The sequence below is a fragment of the Manacus candei genome, unplaced genomic scaffold (assembly GCF_025592945.1).
Source record: "Manacus candei isolate 608988 ecotype Guabito, Panama unplaced genomic scaffold, ASM2559294v1 h1tg000037l, whole genome shotgun sequence".
Classification (NCBI taxonomy): domain Eukaryota; kingdom Metazoa; phylum Chordata; class Aves; order Passeriformes; family Pipridae; genus Manacus; species Manacus candei.
Window position 1 is genome coordinate 14,011,824 of NW_026138085.1, and position 27,424 is coordinate 14,039,247.

The 27,424-nt window shown below is 38.2% G+C and overlaps 1 protein-coding gene across 9 annotated transcripts; it reads left to right on the forward strand.

Annotated features, from left to right (window-relative positions):
• Positions 1-570: 570 nt before the first annotated feature.
• MAPK9 (mitogen-activated protein kinase 9) lies at positions 571-27,424 on the forward strand. 9 transcript variants are annotated; one of them, XM_051793475.1, is made up of 12 exons: positions 571-643; positions 3,947-4,121; positions 8,674-8,803; positions 9,973-10,031; positions 10,951-11,089; positions 11,308-11,473; positions 12,718-12,789; positions 16,927-17,109; positions 17,617-17,741; positions 18,221-18,284; positions 19,626-19,697; positions 20,445-27,424. In XM_051793475.1, the coding sequence occupies exons 2-12, from the start codon at positions 4,000-4,002 to the stop codon at positions 20,585-20,587; spliced, it is 1,275 nt and encodes a 424-aa protein (XP_051649435.1). In that variant the 5' UTR covers positions 571-643; positions 3,947-3,999; the 3' UTR covers positions 20,588-27,424. The 9 variants fall into 9 exon arrangements, 7 of the variants coding, with proteins under 7 accessions (XP_051649435.1, XP_051649434.1, XP_051649436.1 ...); XM_051793474.1 differs by lacking the exons at positions 571-643; positions 12,718-12,789 and adding exons at positions 818-1,139; positions 12,415-12,486; XM_051793476.1 differs by lacking the exon at positions 571-643 and adding an exon at positions 820-1,139 and having other exon boundaries at positions 20,517-27,424.

Here is a 27,424-nt window from a genome sequence, read left to right on the forward strand (position 1 = left end):
AATTAGGGGTGTGTTTTTCTAAAACCATCGGTTAGAATAGAAATCACGGGAATTGAAGCTCTCACTAGTCCTGGGAGAGGTGGAAAATTGAGTTTATTTTTAGACAGCACCTGTTTTAAAAAACAAGCAGTCCTCGTGTCAAGGGGGTGTGGCATGGTGAAGGGTGGAAAGGTTATGGTTTTTGAGTGGGGTTGAAAACCAACACATGTGACATCACTGCGCTGTGCTGCTCTGAGGGCTTCTTGTTACAGGGGAGGTGTTTCCTTCATGAAGGACCTCTCCCTGCAGCTGTGAGGAGCCACCAGCCACCAACCGGCCATGTCGTGGTGCTGCTGCTGTGAAGTGACGTCACAACCACACTGCCAAAATGACGTATGTTGTGATGTCATTCAACTCGATGACGTCACGGCGGGGGCGGGGCCGAGCTGCCCACCCTTCTCCACTGCGGTCCTTCACCGCCCTCCCTTATATAGCGGGTGGTAGGTCCCGCCCCCGAGGCTCGATTGGCTGAGCTCCGCCGGCGGAGGATCGCGATTGGTCCGCGTGCCTGTCAGTGAGCGGGCGCGCCGTGCGGAGCGCCGTGCGGCCATTGTGGCCGGGGCAGCGGGAGGCGGCGGCCGCGGCCGGTGCCGCTCCGACCCAGGTGAGGGGGCGGCCGCGAGGGGCGGCGGGGCTGGAACCGGGGCGGGACGAGCCCTGGGGCGGCCGCAGCTTCACCCGCGGGCCCCGCCCGCTTCGGCGCGGGCACAGCCGGGGCGCCCCGCGGGCCGCTGCCCGGGCCTGGCCGCGCCGGAGGAACGCGGGACAACGGCGGGGCCGGGCCCTCCCTCCTGCCCCGAGCCCCCCTCGCTGCTCTGGGAGCCGCCTGCCCTCCGCCTGCTCCCCTCTCGCTCCGTGCCCGGTGCCCGGCGGCTCCCGGAGCCGGGAGGGTGGAGGGAGCGGGACCAGGGACTGCAGGTCCCGCTCGGTGCGGCCGGGGCGAGCCGCGGCTTTGGAGGCGAAGCAGTTCCTCAGTAGAAGTTTTAAGGAAGACGTGGGAAAGCTACTCTCTCTCGGTTCTTACATAAACAGCGAAATAGGTTACGGCACGTTTAAAGTTTTTCCCTCTTCCCACCAAGTTGCCTTGGCAGAGCGCTGAGGTGCGTGCAGTGTTTGCCTGCAGTGCGTGTGTAACAGCGGAGTGATGCCGTGAGAGGTAGTGGTAAAATCTTTGCTTGGTCGGTAGTGGTTTGGGTTGCTTAAAGAGGAAGGTCGACTTTTCCAAGAGCTGACAGCTACAGAGAACCTCTGAACTGCTGTAATCCCTTGGCATTACTCAGCGACTGCCTTGTTACACTTTCGGTTTGTAACGGGCTGTTCAAGGGCTGTGAGTAGAGGAGTAGGAGGTAAATCGCTCTGATTTGTAGTTGGACTCTTACCTGTTGATATACGTTCCTGTAAAGATTAAAAAAAGAGCCCAACGCTGTTGGATGGTAGTTCTTAAAAAGGCACACCTGAATTTGAAGTGCATTTGCAAAGGTGGATAAGAGAATAGGGGGAGGTTTTCTGCACTAAAGTGTATGTCTGAAATAATATGTATCCTAATGCATCCGAGAAACTTGCAGCCCAAGTAGAAATTAGGACTAGTCTTATGGAGAGGTACTTAGCATGGTGAATTGCTAAGGGTGTCAGAATACATAAAACTTGTGTGTTCTGATGCCTCGTTCCCTCTTTGGGTCTTGTCTAAAGAGTTTATCCAGATCTCTAAGTGATTTTTAAAAGTTGGCTTCATGCAGACAAGGATCCTAAAAGGGAGAATTTCTCTAGTTCAGGATAATTTCATTTTACTGTGGTTTTTTTGTATCTCTTATAGACAAGTGTTTCATGAACCCCTGAAGATCTCAGGTACAGCATAGTTCTTGTGTAACAAACAGGCTGATAACCTGCAATTTGATACCCAGCTTATGCAAAATCTATGCTTTTTTGGTTTTGTCTGTAAGCCCTTTCAGAGAGAGGATCTTGACCTTCCAGCTGTACCTTTCTTCCAGTAATGAAGATTCACTGAAAATACCATGGCTGCCCAGGGACTGTTTGTCAAAAAATTTGGTACTTCAAGGTCCATAGCTTTGATGTAGCAAAAAAGGTTGGAAAAAAGAGTGGGGTTTTTCCTAGGATGTACTAGGAAAGGCTGGAGCACCTCTTCAGGCATTTCTTTGGTCTCATGTTGGTGTGAGCTGGCTGGAACTGCATCAGACTGCCCCTAAAATTATTGTGTAGGGGATGTAATTCTCTTCCTCCTTCCCTCTGTTACTGCTGTGAGAGAGGCAGGAAGGTGGTAGCTCACATTTTCCCTTTGCTGGTCCTTTCTCCTCTGCTTTTTTCTTAAGCTACTAAGGGGAAATGCCAAGTAAACTGACTGTCTAAATTGCTGCTGGAGATGACCCAGTTGAATATCTGCTTCTTAAAATGCTGCATAGATTTTGAGAAACTAGAAGGTGGAAAGGACTCCAGACATTTCTTGAGAATGTCTTAAGACTAACTTAACTACTAGCAGTTTGATTTTAAACTCCATCTTTATTAGGACTTGTAGGTCTTCAGTTAGTTTTATTGCAGATTCCTTGGAGTTCATCTACTGGCTTAAAACATGGAAAAGATCTTGCTTCCTCCTACGTGCACTGAGGAAGAGGCAGGTCCAAATTCTAATTCTTGAAGCAACCCAAATTAATTTGTGTGGCTTTGTGCCCTTCTAGGGTGGGTGTCTGGGTTGCTCTTGAGGCTTTTCTGTTTTGCATTGGCTTACAAATGTTCTGTAGGACCAGTCAACAGAGGGGGCTGAGCTGCTCTTTCTGTAGCTGAACCAGACCACACAGGACACAGCTGCTCTCATTTCCTGTTTCAAGGAACTCTTGCCTGTGCAAATCACTCCAGGCTCTAATGACACTATCTGTCACAGTGAATGCAAAATTAAAAATGGGAGAATTTGTTAGAGACCTCTTCAGTAATTACTGAGGTAATTTTCTTGTAAGGTTTGGAAGAGGGATGGAAGCCCAGGAAAACTGGCGGTCTGTGCTCTCGTTACTGTAGCACTTCAGAGCTAAAGAGGTTCAGTCCATTACTGTGCTCTCTGATGTAATTACTTACCTCTAATTCATTCCTGACAGATGGATATAACTTGTTCTCTATTGTGGCAGGAAAGTCTCCTTCAAACTGTGGCTCAGAACAGGAAAGTCTCCTCCAAACTGTGGCTCAGAACTGTAATTCTGTATCACTATATATATATCAGGGGTGTTATGGTGTGTGTAAGATGGGAGGGAGAATGTATTGGGATAAGTCTGGATCAGGGAAGGGTTGCCTGGCAGAGGTGAGGAGGCAAAGACCCCCTTGGAATTTTCTACTGAACTAGGTTGAAAGGGATGTTGGAGAAACTGCAGCAGCCACAGGGATTTGGGGGCAGTTTTGTTTCAAACCTGTTTTGCAGTTTTAATCAAGTTTTTTATTAAAACCCAGTTTCCTTCTGTCCACAGACTCCATGGATTTCTGCTGTTGCTTTTATCTGCATTCTCAGTGTTTGAAAAAAACATAATTTTTAATTTTCTTTTTTGTAATACAGAAATTAATACAGTCCTAGCACACAGTAGTAATTCTAAGTTATGGAGTAGCCTTCAAGGAGTAGAGAGTTGTTGGATTTGGGTGCTTTTGTTTGTTTTTACAGTTGTTTACTTACCTTTTTGGTTTATAAACTGGAGTTTGAACATGGATTTCCTTAAAGCTGTGAAGGCTCTAATTGCTGTCTGTCTGCAAGTATTTTTCATTAGCAGTGGTAATACAAGAAACTGAAAGAATGTTTGTTTAATGGTGTGCTGTTGAAAAATTCATATGTATTAAAATATGTATAATATATTTTCCATCTTGTCTGCCTGAAAATTAGTGAGAAATTGAACATCTGTTTCTTCTCTTTTTCTTTAAGATCTTGAAAACTTCACCAGGCCCTGAAGAGAGGAAACTACATGACACTACACCATGACTGACAGTAAATGTGATAGTCAATTTTACAGTGTTCAAGTTGCAGATTCAACATTCACTGTACTAAAACGTTACCAGCAATTGAAGCCCATAGGATCAGGGGCACAGGGCATTGTTTGGTGAGTAATAAATACTTCCCTTAAATATAAAAAAACTGTATTTCTGAAACAAAATTGTAATGCATTCCTCATAGAGGCACCAGAATGCAAATACTGATGATAAATTCTCTTGCTACAGGGTTGTGGATTAAATAAATTCTAAACCAATTGCTAGCTATAGTTCACTTGCAAACCTCTTTTTTGTTTTTTTTTTTTAGGGAAAATTAATGTAACTGCTTAAATTAAAATGGTCAACAAATTTATTCCTTTCTCATTAACCACTTTGTTTCTGTTTCTAGTTCTCCCACCCCCTTGCAGTTGTGACATTGCAGTGTAAGGTTTGACAAAGCAGCTGTGAAAGACTCTGGGTTTTACTCGTTTCTTCGTCACAGCCCCTCCTTTCTTCCCCCTCTTTTATTCCCCATCACTCCTGTCCATTTCTAGGAGCCATCAGTGCAGTGGCCTTGCCCTTAACTGGCAGGATGAGGCAGATCAGTGTCATTGTCACTCCATGGGATGCTGTGTGAGGGGTTTGGGCTGGCCAGCCCTTCCTGTCACCCCAGCTTTGTGTCCAGCCTCCAGTGGCCCAGGACGTGAGAGCCATTAGGCTGATCCTGAACCTTAGTCTCTTGTGTGGCACCACACCTCTGGGCCAGCTAAAGGTAAACACTTTCAAATGTTCTTTAGACTGCAGCAATCCATTCTGCACAACTTGGTTCCAGCCCAGATTTTGTCGGGCAAAACTTACTTGGTAACAGCAGAAATGTTTGTTGATGCGGTTTTTAATTCCAAACGCAGGGGAACAAACAGATGCACTCAGGAACTCTCTGATATTGAACTTAATCACAACACATGGTGGGCTGTTCGTGCTTTAAATCCAGCCTGCAGTTTGTCTTCATCTATGAAATCTGCAGAATAACTGTGATGACTCATGTATTGTGAGCAACTCCTTCTACAGCACCTGCCCATGTCATCCTGCCCTTTTCATACACATAATAAGTTATATAAGTGGGAAAACAGTGCATTTTTTGTGAGAGCATGCCTTTATTTTTAGATTATTTAGATACCCCTATTGCCCTGCTAATAGGTGAAAAATAAGCCAAATGAGAACACCATATTTCATTCTTCTTCAGTGGGTTGAGTGGTGGGGGGACATGCATCCTAGATCCTGGTCATTAGTGTTTGAGTAAGATTTAGTGTAGTGCTGACATTTTTCAGGTATAAATGTTCTCAGAGTTATACTTGTTTTAGAGGGCCTGCAGGAATTTAGGGTGGTTGTAAACTTCTCTCTTTTCATTAGCAGTAATGAATTTGTAAACCAAATTACTTCAGCTAGGTCTCTGCTTCAAAATGAAGTTCAGGTAGTGTTAAGGGCAATGTTTTGGGAGGAAGAAGGAATGATTTGATTTATTGACTTGTTTTGAAACTACTTGATTTATGAAGTAGCAGAGTGAAACATGGTGTAAAACGTTCATCTTCCTGTGAAATACTTCAGGTTGAAGAGGGTGCAGAATCTTAATTTTTCCTAAAGTCTCTTATAGTGCACAAGGGAAAGAAACAAAATACTAGAATGTAAAATGTAGAAAACTCAGTGTAAGATGAGGGCTATCCTGCTGTGTTTGGCTGGAAAATTTGTCAAGTCATTAGTGGGATGTGATGCTTTTTTTTGTCATCCAGTGTTTAACATAAAAAACAGAAAAAGTGTTTGTGGAGTTTTGTGTCTGGATTTCATTTCTTCTATGAGAAATTTTTAACACCACGTGTGTCACTTCAGCTAGGAGAGGTCTGAATTTGCTTTTTTCCCCCCAAAATGTTAATGGGAAACTCCATTCTTATTGCTTCTGTGAAGTTTTATCTTTGGTATTAAAATGTAGGAAAATACGTATTTTTGAGAACACATGCTTAGGAAAAACGGTAAATGAGAGCTCTAGGAAGGTGAAAAAGTAACTCAGTGTTATGTAGAGGGTATTTCTAGCTCACCCTGAAAACAGGTTAGGAGAGAAATTGGATATATGTTTTGTATTTTATATACAAAGTACACGTATATGTAACTCACTGCACTTCTTTGTTCCGAAGTATTCATCCATTTGAAGTCTTGTAATCTATTTCAAACTGACCAATTAGGTGCACAGTCATTCTTTTGAAATAGTTTTTGTCTTCAACTTCCTGATGCCTTTTTTTTTTTTCCTTTCTTGTCCTTGATTTCCTACATTTTTTAGTGAATCCAATTTTTCTGTCCCAGCAAATTTCTTTTGTCCTGCAATGCGGCAAACCCACGATCTTATAAATAGCACAGCTTTGACTGTGTTGGTAACTTTACTTACAGTTGCACTTGGAGAAACAGTTGGGATAAGTTTGTTACTTTTTGGAAAACTACCACAAGTGCCCTGAAGACCTAGTTACAGTTTACTGGAATCACATTGGAATTACTGTTGCGTGGTGGGGTAGACACTGAGATTCTTCTCTGATATCAAGCAATGAAATAATTTGTGGATGTTTTGTTAGCAGCCAAGGTGATAATTGGGTAGGCTTTGGCAAATCTGCTGTTTTAAACAGTTGCCATGATGAAAAAGTCTTGAATTCAAATGAGCAGGGATGGGGAAAGAAATTTAACACAAATTACACTCATGATTTTTTTGGTGTATTTATGTAAAATGAGGTAATATTTAGAAGTGGGGTCTTGGTGGCAATAAAGATTATTTTCTGTCTTATTTAATTTACCAAAGGAAAGAATTAATGCTCACACAGTTTTTTACCTTTTTTTTTTTTTTACCTCTACCAGTCTGGTTTTATTTCTTCCTCTTGGATTATGCAGGTATCAGACAAGTTGTGGTTTTTCTTTTTCTTTTTTTTTATCTCCAAAATCAGAGGTTCAGTGGAGTTCTTCACATTTGCTCAGACTGAGGCTTGACATACACCTGATTTGTCAGATCACAGAGGGACACTTCCCCTAAAATTGCTCCTCTGTCCACTGCTGACCTGTGACTGCCTCCTAATTTGTGCAGACCCTGTTGGTTACTGATCTGATAGTAATTTGCCAGTATAGTCAGTAACATATGAAAGTCATTAAACATCAAAGTCATTAACATATAACTCCCCTAATTTATATATAACATCTTTTGGGTGAAGTGAATACTGAAACATCAATGCTTTCATACTTGGGAGGAAAATAATTTCTCCAACTGTCTGGCCAGTTGCCTTCCTCCCACTGTGTGTTTTCTTTTGCACAGACATAAAGGCTTTAAATCTCAGAGCGATTCTGGCACTGAATAGTGACTTATGCATTTCACAGAGCTAAGCTGAAATAAATACTAGCAGGTCTTTGGTGCAAGTGGCACATTGGTTCACGTTTGGGACGTGTAATTTGGGGCATGGCTCCAAGAAAACACAATATCTCATGCGTGAGCTCTGCTTTGTGGTGGGGCTTTTTCCAGGAGGGAGGGAAAGCAGGGACTTTGTGCTGGTAAACTTGATATAATTTGAGTATTGTTGTTGTCGCAGGGGAGCTGTAATTTCTGTAGGAGTACCATTGTGTGATGGTCCTTTTTAATTCTGGTGTTGTATGTACCATGATGAGGTAGGAAAGGAGCTCATAAAGAGCTTAAATGTGCTTGGAAAATATGTGAATGGGAATTCTTTCCTACCCTATGAAAGTAACATTAAATGGAAATAGAGCAATGTGGGAATCCTTATTTAAAACTGGAACTATTTAAAGACTGGAACTCCTGAGTAGCATGTGCTATGAATTCATGTATATTTTGCCAAATAGTCTATGTGTAAAAAATGAAAAATATTCCCACTTTTGTCTTGTTCTCCTTATACAGATTATTTAGCTTTAAATTCTTATAACTATTAGAGCAAGTTTACACTTTGACCTCAAACTGCAGAGGGAAGGGACAATCAAAACTGAAAAATAGGATAAAATTTATGGTAATGTTCAATTTTAAACCCTTGTATTGCTCCCTTCAGTCTGAGTTTTCCATATTTCTTCAATGGATTTCCCCCCCCCCCCACCCCAAAAGCAGATGATGAAGGTAATTTTCTGCTAGGCACTAAAATTTTCTATCATTGTAAACTATCCACAGAAAGGAGAATATTGATGTCTGCAGAAGGGATCGTAGAGACATGGTTGTGACTCTCCTTTAGCAAAGAGAAATATCTACTGCAAATACTAAATGGTTGTCAGTCAGCAAAAGTGTCCAAAAATATTCCAAATATACAGACTAGGCAATTGAAATGCTTCTTGATTTCAAATAAACCTAAAATATTTTTAGATCTTGCAATTTTGAATGTGAGTCTTGAGTCAGCAGATTCAGTCTAAAGACAGAAAGGAGAGCAGGAAGACTTCTGATGAATGTCAGCACCTTCTGTTTGACCTATTTGTATTTATTAAAGGCTGTGTAGTTTTTAAAGGATGTTTGTTTTCTGAATTAGAATTAGATGAAGTTAGTACAAGCAGGTTAGTGGGTATGCTTTGTCTCGACTCTTGATTTCTTTCCTCACTCCTGCCTCCCTTTTGCCCCCTCCTTTCCCTCAAACAGACTTCAACTTGTTTGTCTTTGAACACTTCTAGTGCTGCCTTTGATACAGTCCTTGGAATCAATGTTGCTGTGAAGAAGCTGAGTCGTCCTTTTCAGAACCAAACCCACGCAAAAAGGGCCTACAGAGAGCTCGTTCTTTTAAAATGCGTCAATCACAAAAATGTAAGTTGGCCTTTGTATTTCTCTCCCTCAGTTACTGTCACTTGTCAGAAAAGCTCTGGGTTGGCTCCCTCACTTGTTGTTAGTAACCAAAGTAATGGAAAAATAGTGAAGGACTGCAAAAATTTGCTGTTCTCTACGATGTATGGTTAAGTTTTTGGGTGAGCTGTTTGGGGTGTGCAGTGCCAGGGGGAGGAGGGTTTTGCTCTGGTGTTGGTATAGATTGCCATCAGTGTCAGCTTTACAGAGCTGGCCTTGCTCTGTTCCATATCCCTTTTTAAGTTTTACTGCAGCAAAGCTTATTTAGCAGTGGGATGGTTTGGGGATTTGACCCTTGTAACTGCATTGTAGTTAAATCTTCTGAGCTTAGGCAAGACTTTTATTAAATACAGCGTTTAACTGATGGGGTTTGCAGAGGTGCAGCACTGTCTAACAATTTATTGATAAACAAAAGGGAAATACTATGGCCAACACTTGTGAATTTTAAAGTCTGTGAACCTTCTAAAATAAGCCTTGATGTCAATAATTCAGTTTTCAAGTGCAAGAATGTAAATTTATGTGGCTGCTATGTTCTGATACTAACATGAACTAGAAACGTCGTTGGTCACTGAAGTAGTGCAGTAAGGTCTCAAACTTTCTGGAATAATTAGCCTTTCAGGGTTGATTTTTAAGTAAGATTTTGGTGAAGCCCAGATGTAGCAGAATGAAAGCAAGGTGGTTATTAAGGATGGCAGTACAGTAATTTTAGCAGTTCTGGAAATAGTACATCATAATCTAAGTTTAATGGGATGGCGTGGGGCACCTCTGTGCACGTGGTGTTGGACAGCCTTGGCTAAAATTCCTTGCCCAACATGTGATTTAAAATAAGAGATTATTATTTATGGGGGAAAAAAATGGCACTGGGGAGGGAAATAGAAAATGTCTTATAACTTTAAAAAAAAAAAAAGGATGATTTTTTTTCTGTCTTGGTTCCTTTGGCACACATGCTGCAGTTTGGAACTGTTTCTGAATTGGCAGTTTTTCAGCATATGTGAATTAACTGCAGCCAAGTAACGTTCAAGTTGTATACAGTAACAGTGTGCACTTGATTTTTGAATAGTAACTTCTGTAATAGTGGAGTTTTATGTGAATTAAAGCAGAGATTTCTTCTAATGTTTGTTTTTATTTTATAGATAATTAGTTTATTGAATGTATTTACACCACAGAAGTCACTAGAAGAATTTCAGGATGTGTAAGTACTAGATTTATGTTTTAATTTTCTCTGATAAATACTAGCCTAAGCACTGGAGGTGTATTTCCAGTATCCTACAGACTTCATGCCTTGAAAATCAAGGGTAGCTAAAAGCTACCCTGAAGTGGGAAATAAAAAAAAGGATATTTACCTTTTCTTCAGCTGTCTGCCATACTTTGCTGCTTGTATCTGGTTGGTTTGTATGGTCCTTCAGCTACGGGGATCACCTCAGGATAATTACTTGGTCTGGATAACCTGAGAGCATTTTTTTGCTGTACCAATCACATCAGCACAACAGTATTATTGGACTCAATTAAGAACTGAATATATTTCTTTTTTATTCAAGCTGTGTCAATTGGTCTAGGAAGGATTCCTGGCCATTTGATTGGTGGGATATTCCTATAGGTTCCAGGGAATATGCTGTTATGGTTTGTGAATGGGCTTCCTGAGTAAATGAGGGAGTGTGTGTGTCTCAGGTGGGTAAGCAGATGATACTTTAACTTGAAAATTATTCGATGATTCTTAGTTTTTACTGTGCTTATCCTAATTTTCTTATTAATGTTTTAGATTAAAATACAGTGAAAGGGAGCATTTACATTGCAATATCTGCAATCTCTGCATCAACTTTAGTCAGTCGTAGCTTTTCATGCTGCATAAAGTCATAATTATTTTTTGTGTTACTGTTTATAAAACTAGTGGAATTTTGCTGTCTTGTGATGGACTATTCAACACTTCATTTTTCAACAGACTATTTGAATAGATAATTTAATTTTGTAACTGCATGGACTTTTTTATCATTAACCTTTTTGACACCTATGTTAGCAAAGTAGTGAACTTTATTAAACATCTCTTATGCTAAGCTTAAACCTCATATGAGAAGACTTGAGTTTCCTTAATGCTTTCTTTTCTTGTGCTTTAGATATTTGGTTATGGAGCTGATGGATGCAAATTTGTGCCAGGTTATTCATATGGAATTGGATCATGAAAGAATGTCCTATCTACTTTACCAAATGCTTTGTGGTATCAAGCATCTCCACTCAGCTGGTATCATCCACAGAGTAGGTAGTAGTAGATCATTAAAAATACTCTTTGTGAACACAGTTGTTATGAAACAGGGAGGAAGGGAAGGGGTTGTGTAAAGAAGCAAATACACCAGAGCAGGAAAATGCAGTCGTTAGTAAAGTGAATTTTTGGCTTATATTGACTGTGGAGGGGTGTGTGTGTGTGTATTACTCTGAATGTTAATCCTTCCTTAACTGGAGTAATTTCTTGTTAGGATTTGAAACCCAGCAACATAGTAGTAAAATCAGATTGTACCCTAAAAATCCTTGATTTTGGACTGGCAAGAACAGCATGTACTAACTTTATGATGACTCCATATGTAGTAACACGGTATTACAGAGCACCAGAGGTTATCCTTGGAATGGGATATAAGGAGAATGGTAAGTTGCTGGAGGAATGCTTTAAATCTTCTGTCTAAAGCATGTCTCTCTTGGAACATAACTTTGAAAGGAGGAGGGAGGGCTGGTTTCCCCTGTCGTGTCTAATCGTGGTATTGGAAGTAACAAAAAAATTACACTGTAATAATTGTGGGGAATATAATAGTTTGCTGTTCTGTGTGCCTTTCTGCACTTAACATATGCTGCTCCCTCTCCCCTGCTATTGTTATATCTTTTCATGTGTTCACTTATTATCTTTTTGCCATTTTTTTATTTTCCGAAGACCTCTTGAGACACTTGATTCTGGCTGATCTTAAACCTCCCCCCAAAATCAAAAAACATCATTACATAAATAATAAACCCTTAAATCAATATGATTTTCTTCTGATGCATTTACCTTTGACAGTGTCCCCCTTTCCCTCTTTGATTATTAAAATCTCCTGCAGATCCCTTCATAAAACATGTTACTCTCAAGTTTGCATAGCACTCAAAGTGGGTGTGTGTTATATTATTAAACCCAACACAGCTGTAAGATATTGAACATTGAGCCAACAAAATTGTTGTCAGGGGAACTTTTGCTTTATTGGGGGTTTTACCTGCTGATTTTTACTGGCACTGGACTTGCATGTTAGTAAATCTTTTTGCTTTCTCACAAGGGCTTGGGGATACCATGGGGTTTGTATACATGTAATTTTGACTGTGTAAAACAAGGGACTTTGATTGGGCCCTTGGTAATGGAAAAAAACACTTTAATTAATGCACAAGGCAGCTTGTCATACAGGAAGTGCTGATGTGGATCAGAACTTTAGTAGAGGCTATTCTGGTTGGGACAGAAATAGTCTGCAGGACTGTAGGAATAAAGGGTGAGCTTACAAATAAGTAATTGTGGTGTTTTAAAAAAATCTCTTTAATCTTTTGTCCTTGTTGCACCTAACATGTGCTAGTGGATATCTGGTCTGTTGGGTGCATTATGGCAGAAATGGTGCTCCATAAAGTCCTGTTCCCAGGAAGAGATTGTATCCTTCTTCACAGTCGTTTCACAAGTGGAAACACTGATTACATTTTACAAAAAGCTCATGACAAAATTTAGGAACAGTCAGTTGGTGTTGATATGATTGAAAATTCATGTGAGCAGTTTGGTTTTCCACATTGTTGTGTTTTATTGTAGATGCTTAGATGGTTTTGTTTGTTTTCCTCACTTTTGTTCATGATACTTCATAATTTGATCATTTCACTTTTATTTTCAGTTGATATCTGGTCAGTTGGGTGCATCATGGGAGAATTGGTGAAAGGTTGTGTGATATTCCAAGGCACTGATCGTATCCTTCCCTAGTCATCCCTGAATCCCATTCCACTTCCAACAGAGACACAATTATTTTGATCTGTATAAGTATAAAAGCATAAACAGTATTTTCAATAACATGTTGTAATAGATCCGCTGTACTATTTGAAATTAGTGTCATTAACCAAATTGTTGAGCTTTTCATTTTATTTTCTTAGTAGACTATATTTAATGTAACTTGCAGTAGTTGAATCCATGGAATATATATTAAAAACTTCAGCTTTTGTAGTTTAAAAAAGGGAACAGTTAGGTATAAAAACCAGAAAATATACTTACTGCTTTTTTTTTTGCTCTTGTTCTTTGTAGATAAGTGTTATAAGCAAAAACCTACAAAGTTACTTTTTACTGTGCATGGATTTTACTTACTGTTTGTTCAAATAGTAGACTAATTTTGTTTATTGCACAATTTTTTTGAGTTTCAATCAGATTTTTTTCCTGCTTATTAGTGTTTGCTGGGCAAAGGTGTCCCAATGGCAAGCACACTGCATGAGATCTTTTTTTATTCCTATTATTTAATACAAAAAGAAAAACTTTCTTTCTGGAGGTTTTTTGTTTCATTCTACGAAAATTTGATTTTAGGCTTATTTTTTCTATGAGATTGTTATTCTTCCATTTCTTCCTCCAATATTTTTGACCAAGATTTCATAAAATCATAGAATCACAGAATGGTTTGGGGTGGAAGGGACCTTAAAGCTCATTAGTTCCAATCCCCTGCCATGGACAGGGACACCTTCCACTAGCCCAGGTTGCTCCAAGCCCCATCCAACCTGGCCTTGAACACTTCCAGGGGTGGGGCAGCCACAGCTTCTCTGGGCAACCTGTCTTGATAAAATTCTGCTTTCTTGTATAATAGGAAATTTTACTGTATTAAAAACAAACTTTCATATATATATATATATATATATATTTAGGTCTCAGAGATTGGAAAACTCAATTATACATCACTGGATCACAAACAAGTGTTCACACTGTATTAAGTGAACAGAAGTGATCCTTAATAAAGATGTTCTTTGAAGATTTTGATTATGTTTTAAAATATTTCCCTAGAAACAAAATTTAAAACATTTGACTCGTTATCAAGTTCCAGTTATAAAAACTGAAGGAAAATCAATTTTGGCCTTTATAGGTAATCTCTTATAAAATACTAATGTTGTAGGACCAAACAGTCAAAATGGATCAGTTAATAAATAGAATCCAGCCAACAAAATCAAACCACAATTGTCAGTTGTGGCTGTGGGTCTCATGTAGCTCCTTGTGCTCCAAGTTTTTGAAGGAAGAATAATATTTTTGTTCATCAGCAAGAAGCAGTTGAGTCCACCACTAAAAATATCAAGAACCTGTTCACAGATACCTACATATCTTATAGAGGAGGACTTCCAATTGTAATGCTAAATTTCATGACACTAATCTTCAGCAGTTGATCATGCATTATTGAGTAGTACCAATGATTAATGTTAAATAAGTCCTTTTTTTTCCTACCTTTCTTCCTTTCTATACTTATTATTTTACCTTTTGAAGCCTTCAGACCAACCTAACACAATTCTTCATGTATGTTATGTGTCTTTCACCTGCATGTTGTTAGCATGGGCTATTTCAATTTATTCATGAATAAATGAAGGAAATTTTGTGCATAATTTTTGAATAAGTTACCATTTGTGATTCCCTCAGGGTCACTGAAGCTCCACCAATCTGTGTTTCAAGGGATCTTTTCCCCTGGTATGGAAGTACATAGCTGTGTTTACAGGGATTTTTGCTTCTTGTAAGAGTTTCAGTTTTCTTTAATGTGAAATACTGACAATTTGTGTTGTTGAAGCTTCTTGAGGTTTTGTTTGTTTTCAAGTTAAATTTTAAAATGTGTTAGTATTTGCAGATATAGAGGATAGAGCCAAATTCAGCATATTTTCCAGTGCTATGCCCTTGACTATCTTCAGGAAAACTTACCCTCAGACTCAGTAATTTGTCTTTTCCCAGATGGCAGCTGGGGATTTCTGGGATACTTGCAGCAGTGCTCTGGGTGGAATGAAATGCTCTGCGTTGCCAGGGTGATGGAGGCACAGAACCTGCTCCTGACTGGAGCTCTGGAGGCCTGAGAGACTGGAAAGGAGAAATGCAGGAAAACCAGGCAAGATACCTAAGGTGAAATAATGGAAAAATGTGGCAGCACCAGAGTGTTTTTAATGCTCTTCCTGCCCACATGGTGAAGGAAATTAATTGCCTGACTGATGAAAAAAGCATGAGGGGTGTTCAGGCTGTCTTGGGAGAAGTCATGCTTTACTGTGATTGTAAGAAGGACTCTGTTTTCAACTTCTTTTCTTCCAGAGTCCCCCAAAAATAGACAAATGTACTTGGCATGGCTTAAACTGCTGGTTACTTTTGACCCTGAAGTCACTGGAATGGGAAGGGTGATTTTGTGATTCAGGGCTTGCTCTGGCTGCTTTAGCCTGAAATCCCTCATGGGTTTCTGATAAGAGGTTTGTTTTATTTCAAGTCCATCCTATAGTGAGAATTTTTTTTCGAATTTCACCATCTGTAAAGCACTTTGAAACAGTCCAACTGAAACACTGTTTTTTCCCAGTTTTTACCTCTAAATTGAATAGGTCATTAAGTTTTCTGCCCTCCCCCCGGTGCTCTGAGACCTCAATAGACTGGACTCTAATATGATTACCTGATTAACCAGGCTGCTGTTACTCAAAAGAAAAACATCTTCTTGAATCTAGATTGGTGGAGATCTCACAAAAATCAATTTCTTGACCAGGAACAAAATTTCCTTATACATGTCAATATTCTTTGTCTGTGCTTTGTTTTAGCATGATAGTTAACAATATTCACTTCTTAATTTTTATTTTAATAACAGCTTTTCCATTGGAATGCATTCAATAAGTAAATAAAATTTTCAATCTTTGTATCAGAAGTCTAAATCTAAAGTCTTAGCATTAAACAGTGACAATACATATATTCCTAGTTGTATTTTTGGCACACTAACTACAATAAAAGCACCTCAATGTTTTTAAATACATCTTAATTCAAAGTACAGCATACTTGTTGTTTTGTTGCATAATCTGTCTATGAGAATAGATAGGTTGAAGTGCTAGATTATGAATTTAGCTATGAATGTTTGCAAGGTCAGTGAATAGGCTCAGCTGGAATTGCATATTCTTTTTATCAGGAAAAACTCTGAAGTATAAATCAGAGTAGACTTAAATATCAGGAATATTAATGCAGTGTCTTCTTGGTGTGATAAATGAGCTTTGTTACCCCAAGTTCAGAGCAGGCTCTGGTATGTTGTCTGGGGGAAATTCCTTCACTTGAAAGAGGGAGAAGGGACAGTCCTGAAGAAACATGAGGCACAATTTCAACTTGTGGTTTGTAAATACTATACCTCTGAGATATTTAAATTTTGGATTTAAGAACAGAGTAATCTGTGAGTATTACCATGGTTGATACACTTTAAAAAAACCCCAACCTGCTAAAAACCTACAGGAATCTGGATTTGCTGTTCAGAACCCCTCTGAACCTTTTCTGATGTTGAAAAAACCCCCCAAAAACAACAAACAAAAAAACCTCAACCAACCACAAAAAACCTGACCCAACCATCCAACCAGCCCTGCCACCAAATGCTACAACCCAAAGCTTAATTTCCTTAGGAGACAGGTAGAAAATTCCTTTCTTTGGATGGGATCTATTTGTGCTTTAGGGGTTTTTGTGTATTTTTCCCCCCACCTTCATGTGGCACTTCAGAAGATTACACAGCAGCCTTACTTTTTTGTCCTTAGAGTTGTTTTGCTCTGGATACAATTGCCAAATAAAGCTTCTTTTGGACTCCAAAAAAGTATTGCTTTCAATACTAGCCAATAGATAATAATTAGGAGGAGATACCTAAGCATAATGTATTGTGCAGCACTTCCAGCCTGTCCTTCAGATTAAAATCTGAATCTTTTTTTTTTGTCAGTGTAGCTTTTTGCATGGCAGCTCAGGATACTGCCAGTGCTAGAATGAAGTTCTTATTTATGTCCTTTGTTCAAGTTTTCACTAACTTTTCAGATTTTGTAAGTGCTATTTTTGTATAGTGCAGACTTCAAATCCTTCAGCTGATTTTCCTAAAGATCTGGTGCAGATATTGATCAATGGAATAAAGTTATTGAACAATTAGGAACACCATCAGCAGAATTCATGAAGAAACTGCAGCCTACAGTGAGGAATTATGTAGAAAACAGGCCAAAATATCCTGGTATTAAATTTGAAGAGCTCTTCCCAGACTGGATATTTCCATCAGAATCTGATCGTGACAAGTTAAAAAGTAAGGCGAGTTTTTTCTCTTTTTTTTTTATGATGTTATTTACACCTAATTAAAAAACCTAATATAAAATGTTTATTGCAGTAGGTGTCAACATTAAAAGATTTATACCTTGTGTTTCTTTCATTTATGACAAGTTCTGGAGTCTTAGTAGCAGTTACTAAATACAGACTATTTCCCCATCCCCAGGATTCTGTGTAATTCCCTTAATTTTAATCCATTGAATAATGTCTGTCACTTCATGTTCTCCTAAAGCAACACTTGTTATGGAGGTTATTGCTGATTATCTTTCTCTAACTGCTGTGTGCATACAGCTCATTTTGGCTTTAATTCAACTTCAGATAATTACTGAGAAAATGAAAAAAAAACCAACCCACCTTATTATATTCTCTAGACCAGAAGGAAATCTGTTACTGTGCATGTCCTCTGTTCCCAGTATTTGTTTCCTGTGTCAGATATTAAACTCTACAGCTCTTTTACATGTGTGTTCTTTTCACCTTTATTTTCTAGCCAGCCAAGCTAGAGATTTATTGTCAAAAATGCTTGTAGTAGATCCAGACAAGAGAATTTCTGTAGATGAAGCCTTACGTCATCCTTATATTACTGTCTGGTATGATCCAGCTGAAGCAGAAGCTGTAAGTTTGCAATTACAATAAATTTTTAATATACCAGTTTAATAACTTGAAAAAAATACCTTTAATTTTAGTCAAGAGCATGCTTTGAACTCCTTCACTGGAAAGCAGAAGTCACACATAAAGCCTTCAGATCAACACTGAAAATGGTTGTTGGTATTTCCATTTACTTCACAGAAAGAGGTGCCTTTTTGGTGGCAATCCAGGGCTGTCTGAAACAGAGACTTGCTCTAAGGCCCTACAAAGCCTTAAAAAGAGTTTAATTTTAGTTGATACTTTTTAACAGCCTTTCAGTGGGAGGCAGGACTTAAAAGCAAATTCTGGAGTTGTAAAATGAATGTCATTGAGGTATAGAGAATAAACTGCCAACAGTGAAGGTAACAAAAGGCTAAAAAAGTTGTCATTTTTACATTTTTTTAGTTATGACTGGGTGTGTTGACCTGATGCAGTAGACAGAACATAGACTTTTCTTTTCTTTGTAGCCTCCACCTCAAATCTATGATGCACAATTGGAAGAAAGAGAACATGCAATTGAAGAATGGAAAGGTAAGAACTGAGCACGTCGAATTACATTTATTGTAATATCTTGTGTTATTAACGTGTGGCCCACAGCACACATGTGCTGGATTGTGTAACTGAGGGGAACCCACTATTACAAATAAGCAGTACTGCCTGTGGCAACAGGAAGATAAATCAATAATGGAAACACGTTCTGTGTGGTGTAAATACATAGATAGGTGTGTATATGTTCATATATAAATGTAACATTTTAAGTCTGGTTAACAAAAAGCTGCATTTTCTTTTTTTCTTCTCTTTCTGTTATTCTTAAGTGTTTGTAATCTATATAGCTTTTTCCTTGATAGAGAATTCTCTGAAAAAAAAAACATGCCTCTTCTCAGTGTGCATTATTTAAGCCACATCTCTTGTCAATATTTACTAGTTCATTTGTTCTACAAGTCTTAAATAGCAGAAGAGTTCTTTGGTGAGGGTTTGTTTTTCCTCTGATTGCTCGTTTATTGACCAACTAGGTTAAACTGTTGACTTAAACAAAAGAAAAGACAGCACTGTGGTATTGAAATCAATTCCACCTTATAGTTTTAGTCAAAAACATTAAATGGTGAGGCAGTTCAAATTTTAAACATGTGCTATCACAAGACCAAGGGTTATAGACATCCTTGCTGACTACTTTGAAAGCTACTTGCTTTTGTAAAACAGCTTTATAGATTTCAGATATTGATTCTGGCTTATATAGACATATATTATCCTTAGGGCCAGCACAGGTAGGCCCACTTCAAATTATCTTTGATTACTGCAAGGTAGAAAATTAAATGGATTAGCTAAATCTAATTGAATTGCTACCCAGAATTAAAAAGATCTTAATCTATTTAGATATTGTTACTCTTAGTTACATTAAGACTATGGGTGCATACACAAGCTTCTGTGATTTAAGTTACAGCTCTGATTTTGTTGTTGTTGTTGTTTAGGTGCCTGTACCCTGAGTTATCCTTGATTAGTAAACGAGGGGTTTAGTGCAGTATTTTAACTGTTTACCCTACTTCAAAATCTCCAGGCTTTGCTCAATACATCCACAGAGATTGTTCTTCAAGAATAGAGATGTTTGTGTATGGCTTTGTTATCAAAGTAAAATATCCATAGGGGTTTTAATTAAAATCAGATTTTTAAATCCAAACCTGTAGAATTCTTTTAAAATTGCTATAGGCCTTTGAAAAAAAAGAGAGAAAATAAATATCTCTACAGTTATACTTCCAGGCAGACCCTTAACCATTTCCTTTTACCTTGATACATATGTGACATATACAAATCCTATGTGTTCTTACAGTGGTTTTTTCTGTCTCTCTTTTCTTTCCCTCTGGCCCTTCTCATAAGAATTAATATACAAAGAAGTTATGGATTGGGAAGAAAGGAGCAAGAATGGTGTGGTAAAAGATCAGCCCTCAGGTTAGTCATTGTTTCAGTTGTTCTCCTATAACTGTCACACACAGTGCTGGCCCGTGGCACTGGTAAATTAAGAAATCCTGCTTAATAATCCAGGTAGGCAAAATTTTGTTGTTTAGGACTCTTGAGACTGATTTGCCTTTGGAGACCTACGTGCTCCAGTTTTTAATTGTTGTGAACTTGTAGGAAAACTTGAGTAGTGTTGTGTGTCCTGCTGCCTGAGCTACCTTCTCCCCAAGGGCTCAGTCCTCACATGAAATAATGGCTACCATCTTATATCACCTGGTGCACAGGTAACTTTTATGTTGGTTCTGCAGGAACCCCTTCCATGCAGGGTTAAACAGCATTAGGGCTCCTTTAGAGCAGTTAATAGTGCAAAGTATTTATGCCAATGATTGAATCCCTGATGTTTGCTGCTGTTCTCAAAGCTCAGTGATTAGAATATTGTGCTGTCTTTAATAACTTATATCTGTTAGATTTCTTGGCACTCAGGTCACTATTCACACTATACATTGTTAGTTTTTGTTCTCCTTCTTCCACAGAAAGGGAGAAAAATAAAAATCTCTTAAAGGTCACCTCAGCTTTTGAGTGCTAGGGCCCTTAGTGCTTGCTTTTCCACTCTTTAATAATTTCTTGATTTCCTAAGGATTTCTGTGGGGAAAGAGCTGCTCGGAGCCCAGAACTGTGCTTATTTGTGTCTGCAGTATTGTCTTGCCTCAGATTTTATTATGTTTGGTTTTCTTAGCACAGATGCAGCAGTGAATAGCAACACCAGTCCTTCCCAGTCATCATCTATCAATGACATTTCATCCATGTCAACAGAGCAAACCTTGGCCTCAGACACAGACAGCAGCCTCGATGCCTTGACAGGACCCCTCGAAGGATGTCGATGATCAGCCGTGATTGCAGACCTGACTTTGGGAAAAAAAAAAAGCTCTTGTTTCCATTGGGCCTGAATTGCTTGTAAGTTAATGGAACCAAGTAGAAAAACTCCATGTTCTGCATGTTCTGCTAAAGTAATGCCTGTTTTTTTTACTCAGTTGTTATGAAATTGCCTGCTTAATGTTGTAGAATGAAAGCAAATCAATGTCTAAAGAACAAAAAAAAAATTTGAATTTAGACACTATTATAGGCTTTTCTTTGTTTCAGCCTATTTCAGGTGAGCAGTTACAATAGGTCTTTAGCCAATAACTCCTCTTCAGTGGCTTCATCAATCTTCAGTCCCCACTGGCAGGCTTCTGTGACACAGTGGTTGTTTACATTTTAGTACAGTATTGCTCATTAATAGGTTTCTTGAATGTATAATCTCTAGGAAGGGTTGTTTTAATGTGTGACTGTGGCAGTTTGCTTTATTTAACTGGAGTGTTGTATGTAAGTGTGAGCTCACGTGTTGAACGCTCTCAATTCTACCTTTAAAGGGCACTCATTCTTCCATGTAGCACTTTTTTTTTTTTTATTGAGCCCTTTCTATCTTCCCTTTCCAACTGCTCTATCTTCTTGTTGAAGAGATAAATGTGAAGTTTGAAGAATACAGCCATTACTTTGTGTTTCACTTATGTGTCTCGTAAGTTCTTCAGTTTTTTTACTGTGCATGGAAGATACAGTGGCTTAAATAAATCTGGAGGAAGGATGAGCGAGTTTTCTGTGCAGCAGTGCCTGTTTGGAAGAGGAGAGTGTGCTGAAATGTTCTGTGTTTTCTAGCTTGTGATACTGGTCCTTTAACAAGCATAAACAGAGAAGGAAATGATATCTGTGATGCTCTTCATTCACTGCAAACTCTGATAAAAGGAGAGATGAATTGGAGAGACTTGCAGCCTAAAAAGCTGCATAAATATTTTCCATTTTTTTAATGGGTCCACTCTATCTATCAAGTAGTTAAAAGAAATAAAAATACCATAGTTTTGAGTCACTTGTAAATTAAGTATTTAGTTAAGAGAGCTCAGCTCTGTTCTCACCTTAGGGAAACCTCTCTATTTGTACTGGGGAAGGAAATCATATTTAATACATGTTTTCTAGATACAGTGTCAGAGAAGAGGAGGAGGTTGAATTGAAACAGCAAACAGACTTATCAATACAGTTTTCAGAATCAGATAATTGAAACGTTGCCTGTTACATTGCACAGTCTGTTGAATTAGTAAATGTGTTTGCAGTAGAGTAGGGCTTAAATTGCTTTATGACACACTCTTGTGAGTTTGTGCACGTTCACTTTGGAGTGCCCAGGTGTGACATTTTGCTAAAGGGTCTTGTGTGTGCATGTGTGTGACTAAACTATAGAAGAGTAATAAGAGGTGTACAGGATGAGGTAAAACACCACTTTCTTAAAGGCACTATATTTAGCTATCAATCCAGATACTCTTGACTTGAATATATAAATAGAACTTGTAAAATATACTGGCCCAGACAGCCACTGCATTACTGACATATTTCTCTTGTAAAAGAAAGTTATGCATTGTTCCTGACCTTATGATTAGGAAAGCAGCACTTTCTCCTTATGCAAATGTTGCTTTTATATTAAAATTGTACCCCTTTTTAATAGCTTAATTTGCTGTAGCAAAAAGATTAAGGTTTTACTGTCCCAGAAGGTTAAAAGAAATAAAACTTAAGAAAGTAGTTAATATTAACTTCAGAATTGCCATCTGGAGTCTCTGATTTTTAAAATTCTATTTAATTGAATGGTAGGATATTGGGGCTTGGATTCTTTCTTATTGTTTGGTTTTAAACCTACGGATAACTTAATTTTATCTCTGGATGCTGACAGTATATGTGAAATATTTTTAGTGCATTTTTGTCACTGGAAAAACATTTAAAAATACCTATTTACCATATAGCAGAACAGTACAAGTTGTGTTCTTTTGCATCTTTTTTTTTTTTTTGGTCCTTGTTATTTGTGTGAGTTAAAATTACTGAAGACACCTGTTCACAATGAACATGAGTGATCCATTATGGAAGTCATCTACTGGATTTCATTTTTCAAGACTTACAGATTGTTCAAGTGAAGTTGTACTGGGCTGTGTTCATTTTGACACTTAGAGCTTTAGAAGACTTAACAAAGATTTACTTCTTTTTCTTCTTGTGTTTGGATATTTGTTTGGGTATTTGCATTTTTTCTTTTGGACTTGGACTGCTCTAATAACAGGGGGTTGGACCAGATGACCTCCAGGTCTCTTCCAACCTAAATTATTCTGTGATTCAAATTGTCTTTTAATGCTTTTAACACAACTGTCCTATCTCCATGATTTGAACTGGTATCTGACCTTCTCCTAGTATATACTGTTAGCTTGAGTATGTACTCTTAGAACAAAAAAAAACCCAAACAGCCCTGAGATTAACTGAGTTTATTTGTAAATCTTCTTGCAGGAAAAGCTGTCTCATACCTTATTTTTTTAATGTCTTCTTGCTGTGGCGTACAATGAAGCTTTAGAATTTCACAGAATGCCTTTGAAACATGCATGAAATGTCTGTGAATACTGTGGATTTTGATTCCAGGTTAATTCAAAACCCAGTTGCAAATGCACATCGATCTCCAGAGGGCAAATCTGCAGGTGATACTCACACAAACCCGTGCAGAGTAGGTGCATGCTGCACTTCCCAGGCTACTCCAGGGTGCATGTGTAGGCTCTAAATGCCCTGCATGCAGCTTCTGTACATGTCTCTGTGCTCCTGGCTGCAGAGGAAATCCAGTGCCACACTTGTGAAATGGTTGTCAGTGCCATGAGAATCCTCACTGATGGAAAGCAAAATGCAGTGTAACTTGGCAGGGGTTTATAAATTTAGAGAGTTTGGTGTGCAATACAATCACTTGTGTTCCTAATACTAAAAATCATGTGTGTAAAGTGATGCAATTGACCATTTTTTTGCACTTTGGCATTTATAAATATTTATATGTATTTAAAGATTAAGAATGTGTGTGTATACATATATATTAAGGAAACTGCTCAGTTTTGTAAACATGAATGTTACTTTCCTTTGAGAGGCTTTGTATAGTGTTAACACTACTGCAGTATACAATTTAAGAAATATGACTAAAATAAGTGGTGGTCAACATAGATACAATCTGTAATCTTAACTGCTCACCTGAAAATGAGAGGGATCTATGGCTGTCAATCAGATATTTTACCAGAAACGTGTCAAATATATGAACACTGAGTAGCTGAATGGCATTGCAGAAATGGAGTATGTTTTAAACAGTTCATTTCATCTGTGCTCATATCATTTTTCCTCAAAAATAAAACCTTAGAAAGGGAAGCTTGGTGTTTTACAATCTGGATAAGCAGCCTGTAAGTGTGCTTTGAGGAAATACAGTGATATGACAAGTGTCGGTTTTTATTGAAAAAGACAAGAAATGAATGTCAAAATTAAGTCTTTGTCTGCATGGATAATACAAACTGAACTAGTTTAAGGGCTGGAAACTACTGTTTGCAAACAGCCTTTGAGGTTTTGTAATGTTTCCAGTAAGGGTTTGTGTTTTCTTGTCAAAATAATGAAAAACTCAACCTTAGCTAGAAATTAACTGGTTGGTTGGGGTGTTTCCCAAGCTGTTAGGAACCAGAGGGCTCTTGACTTTTTTTACATCCTAACAGAGCATACATGTTTATTCAAAATCAATTAAAAGCAAAAAAGTGATTCCATACATTTAATTTTTCTTTCTTAAAGGAAGGACCTTAAATGCTAAATTGGTTTCCTTAAAATTATAATTTTATGGATGAAGTAGGATTTAGACATTTAAATACAGCTGACATACAGAGTCTCCAAGAGCTGGGTGGGTGACCCTTGTGTTGTCAGAAGGGCCACCCTCCAGCTGGGTGTGGGGAGGTCAGAGGTTGGAGTGCAGACAAATGTTTATGCCCGTGATGCTGTTGGGGAGTGCGGGGTCAGTCCTGCAGCGACCCAGCGTGGGGGGAAGTGCTGAACAGCCTTTGTCTGTATATTCTACACATGTCACATGGATTCCACCAGGGCTTGATGCTAAACCTAGTGATGCCATATACTGGGAACCAAATTCTTTCCTGGGGTATGTAGGGTGTAATTCCTGCTCAAAACTGGTTTTGATCCAGGGGCACCTGCACCCAGATGCAGAATTTGGACTTGAGTTTCTATGGATGAATCGAATGATTTCTTTGCTTTTCCAGAGTGTCTTTGATTATTTTTTTTGACTATTTTTTTAACTTGTCAAAATATGACAGAAAAAGTGTATTGTCTCATTATTTTACATTTTTTAGTTTGTCTATTACATGAGTGACAGTGATGTTCTCAAAGCTTATTACACAACTTATCAAATGAGTTTTGTTTTTTACCCACTCTGCATGCTAAAAATGTCTGGAGCTAAACTAATGTTTTAAGTAAACCATCTTTTCTCATATGAGTTTTGGAGGAAAGTGGAGAGATAACCATTGTTTCTGTTTGTGTTCTATAAAATAACTATTTTTGTAGCTAAAATTTCAGTTGTTGGATTTCAATCCCACAGTGTTGCTTTGTGGATATAAATTTACCTGGGTCCGCTATTTCAAACAGTACATGTATAACAAGTCCAGCATAAAACTAAACTAATAAAATGCAATCTTCTGCAATTTGTTGTTGAAAACATAGCAAATCATTTTGGTCCAAGAATTCAAAACAAAATGGAGAAAATACATTTAACTATTTAAGTTTATTCCTTGATGCTGCTGCTTATTTTTTGAAAAGGTGCTTGCAGTTTTGCACAAAAAGAAATCAACTTTATAAATTGCTGGGTTTGAAGCACTTTAGGATTCTTCTAAATACAACCAGTATATCATGTAAAAAGGAATGACATAACATGTTTAATGTGCTTAAATTTTGGTTGCCATCTTTGCTATTCTGATCGATTTGATCAGCATGTTTCTTTAAACCTGTTTTCAGAGATTTGAAATCAGACTTTTTTTTTTTTATGGGCTGAAATTTAGCAGATGGTAAGAGATTGTTTGTTTGAGAAATATCCTGTAACTGGGTGACTTGATCAGCAGTGTGAATACCTGGCCATCTATTTGATAAAGACACAACGAAGACACAGCAATGTCTGTTCCTATAGCAGGGTCAGCCGGCTGTGAGCACTAGGATTCTTTTTATAAACAAAAAAAATGTTTTTCTGAACTTTTGGCTATGCATCATGAAGTAGTTGTATGTGCTGTGGTAAGGCCAGAGCATCTGCTCTGTGGGACTCCACTGCAGCAGATGCTCTGTGAGCACCACAGGAAGATGTTGTCCCTGCTCTAAAATACTCAACCCAAGCCCTGATATTTTCTGGGGTGTCCTTAAGCAGGTACCTGTGTCTTTGTTTCCCAGGCTGGGTCTGTAGCTCAGCTCTCTGTAACTCCCTGGGATAACAAAAGCAGAGGAGAAAGGAATCAGGCATGAAGAGCCTTTGGTGTTAGTTACTGATCACAGAGCTCCTCAGTGCCCAAGAGCATTTGCTGTTGTCTTCTGATGGGGAAAAACTTTTTTTGAAAACCCAAGTTGTGTCACGAGCTTTTCTATGAATTCAGATGCTTAAATTGGTGCTAATTTTTTAAAAGAAAATGTAACAGATGGTTAGCAGTGTATTTGTCTGTTTTTGATACCTATATTTTCTTAACTGGTGGCAAGCCAAACTTTATAAAATGACTAATGTGCATTTTCAGCTTCATCAGATTCCCAGATTTTCCTGAAGTACAATGTTTTATCTTCCATGGTAGCTACTGCTTCTTTGGAGCTTTCAGGTGTTTTATACACTAATAAAATGAACACAATTAGAACAGACAGCAATACCAAACTATCCTTTTCTTTAAATCACATGTTGTGGTTCCCCAGGTGGTTTTAGCAGTTCAGTGTGATCAAGATGCCTAATTAAGAGCAAACCAGAGATACCTGTGTGCAGTTAACTCAGTGCAGTGAAGCCTTATCTGGTTGTTAAGATAATTTATAAAGATTATACAAATCTTCATCTATTTTAAAGAGGGAATAACAAGTAGAAATCATTAACTGTTTTTGTACAAATGAAAATGTTAATTCTAGAGAATATATTCTTTAGTGTACGCCAGAACACGTGCTATTAAAGAGTATAATAGGCTCATTGAGTGATTTATTATCAAATCCACTTTTATCCAATAAATCAAAATAAACCCCCTTCAAAACTTAGTTGTTGGAGAATTTTTTTTGAAATGCCTTCAAGTTTAACTCCCCTCAGAATCCATTGTTGTTTTGGTCCTCTTTCCCACCTTCTGTTTACCAAATGTCACAAAAAGTAGCATCAAGCCCTATCCCTTGTTACAGTGTTCTGGTTTTATGGCCTTAATATTAGTTGCAGTATGGTATGTAATTTCAGAAGAAAAATGTGCTTTGAAGTCTAATTCTATAGATACATGTGGCCTCTTCTGCCTATGAAATTAGGCTTTGATTGTCATATCTCATTCTCAATGCTTGTGCAATAGGAACATGTTCCTCTCAATGCAGTGGCTATTCTGTCTGATGCTGGACTTTGTTTTTAGGATGACTAGAAAGCTTTTTGTTTTGGTTTTTTTTTTATGGACAGCAGTCATGCTTCCTTGGTTTTTTGGACTGATACTCTTTAGGAAATTAGAATTTCATAAGGAAAACTGTCAATAACTAGTTCTGTAGTTCTAGTTAAAGCCTTGTTCTGAAGCTTTTTTTGGTTTTTGTTTTCTTTCTAAAAATCTTATCGTAAAACAGTACTAAAGCCACTGTAAAATGACAAATAAATATGTATACCTAAAAGA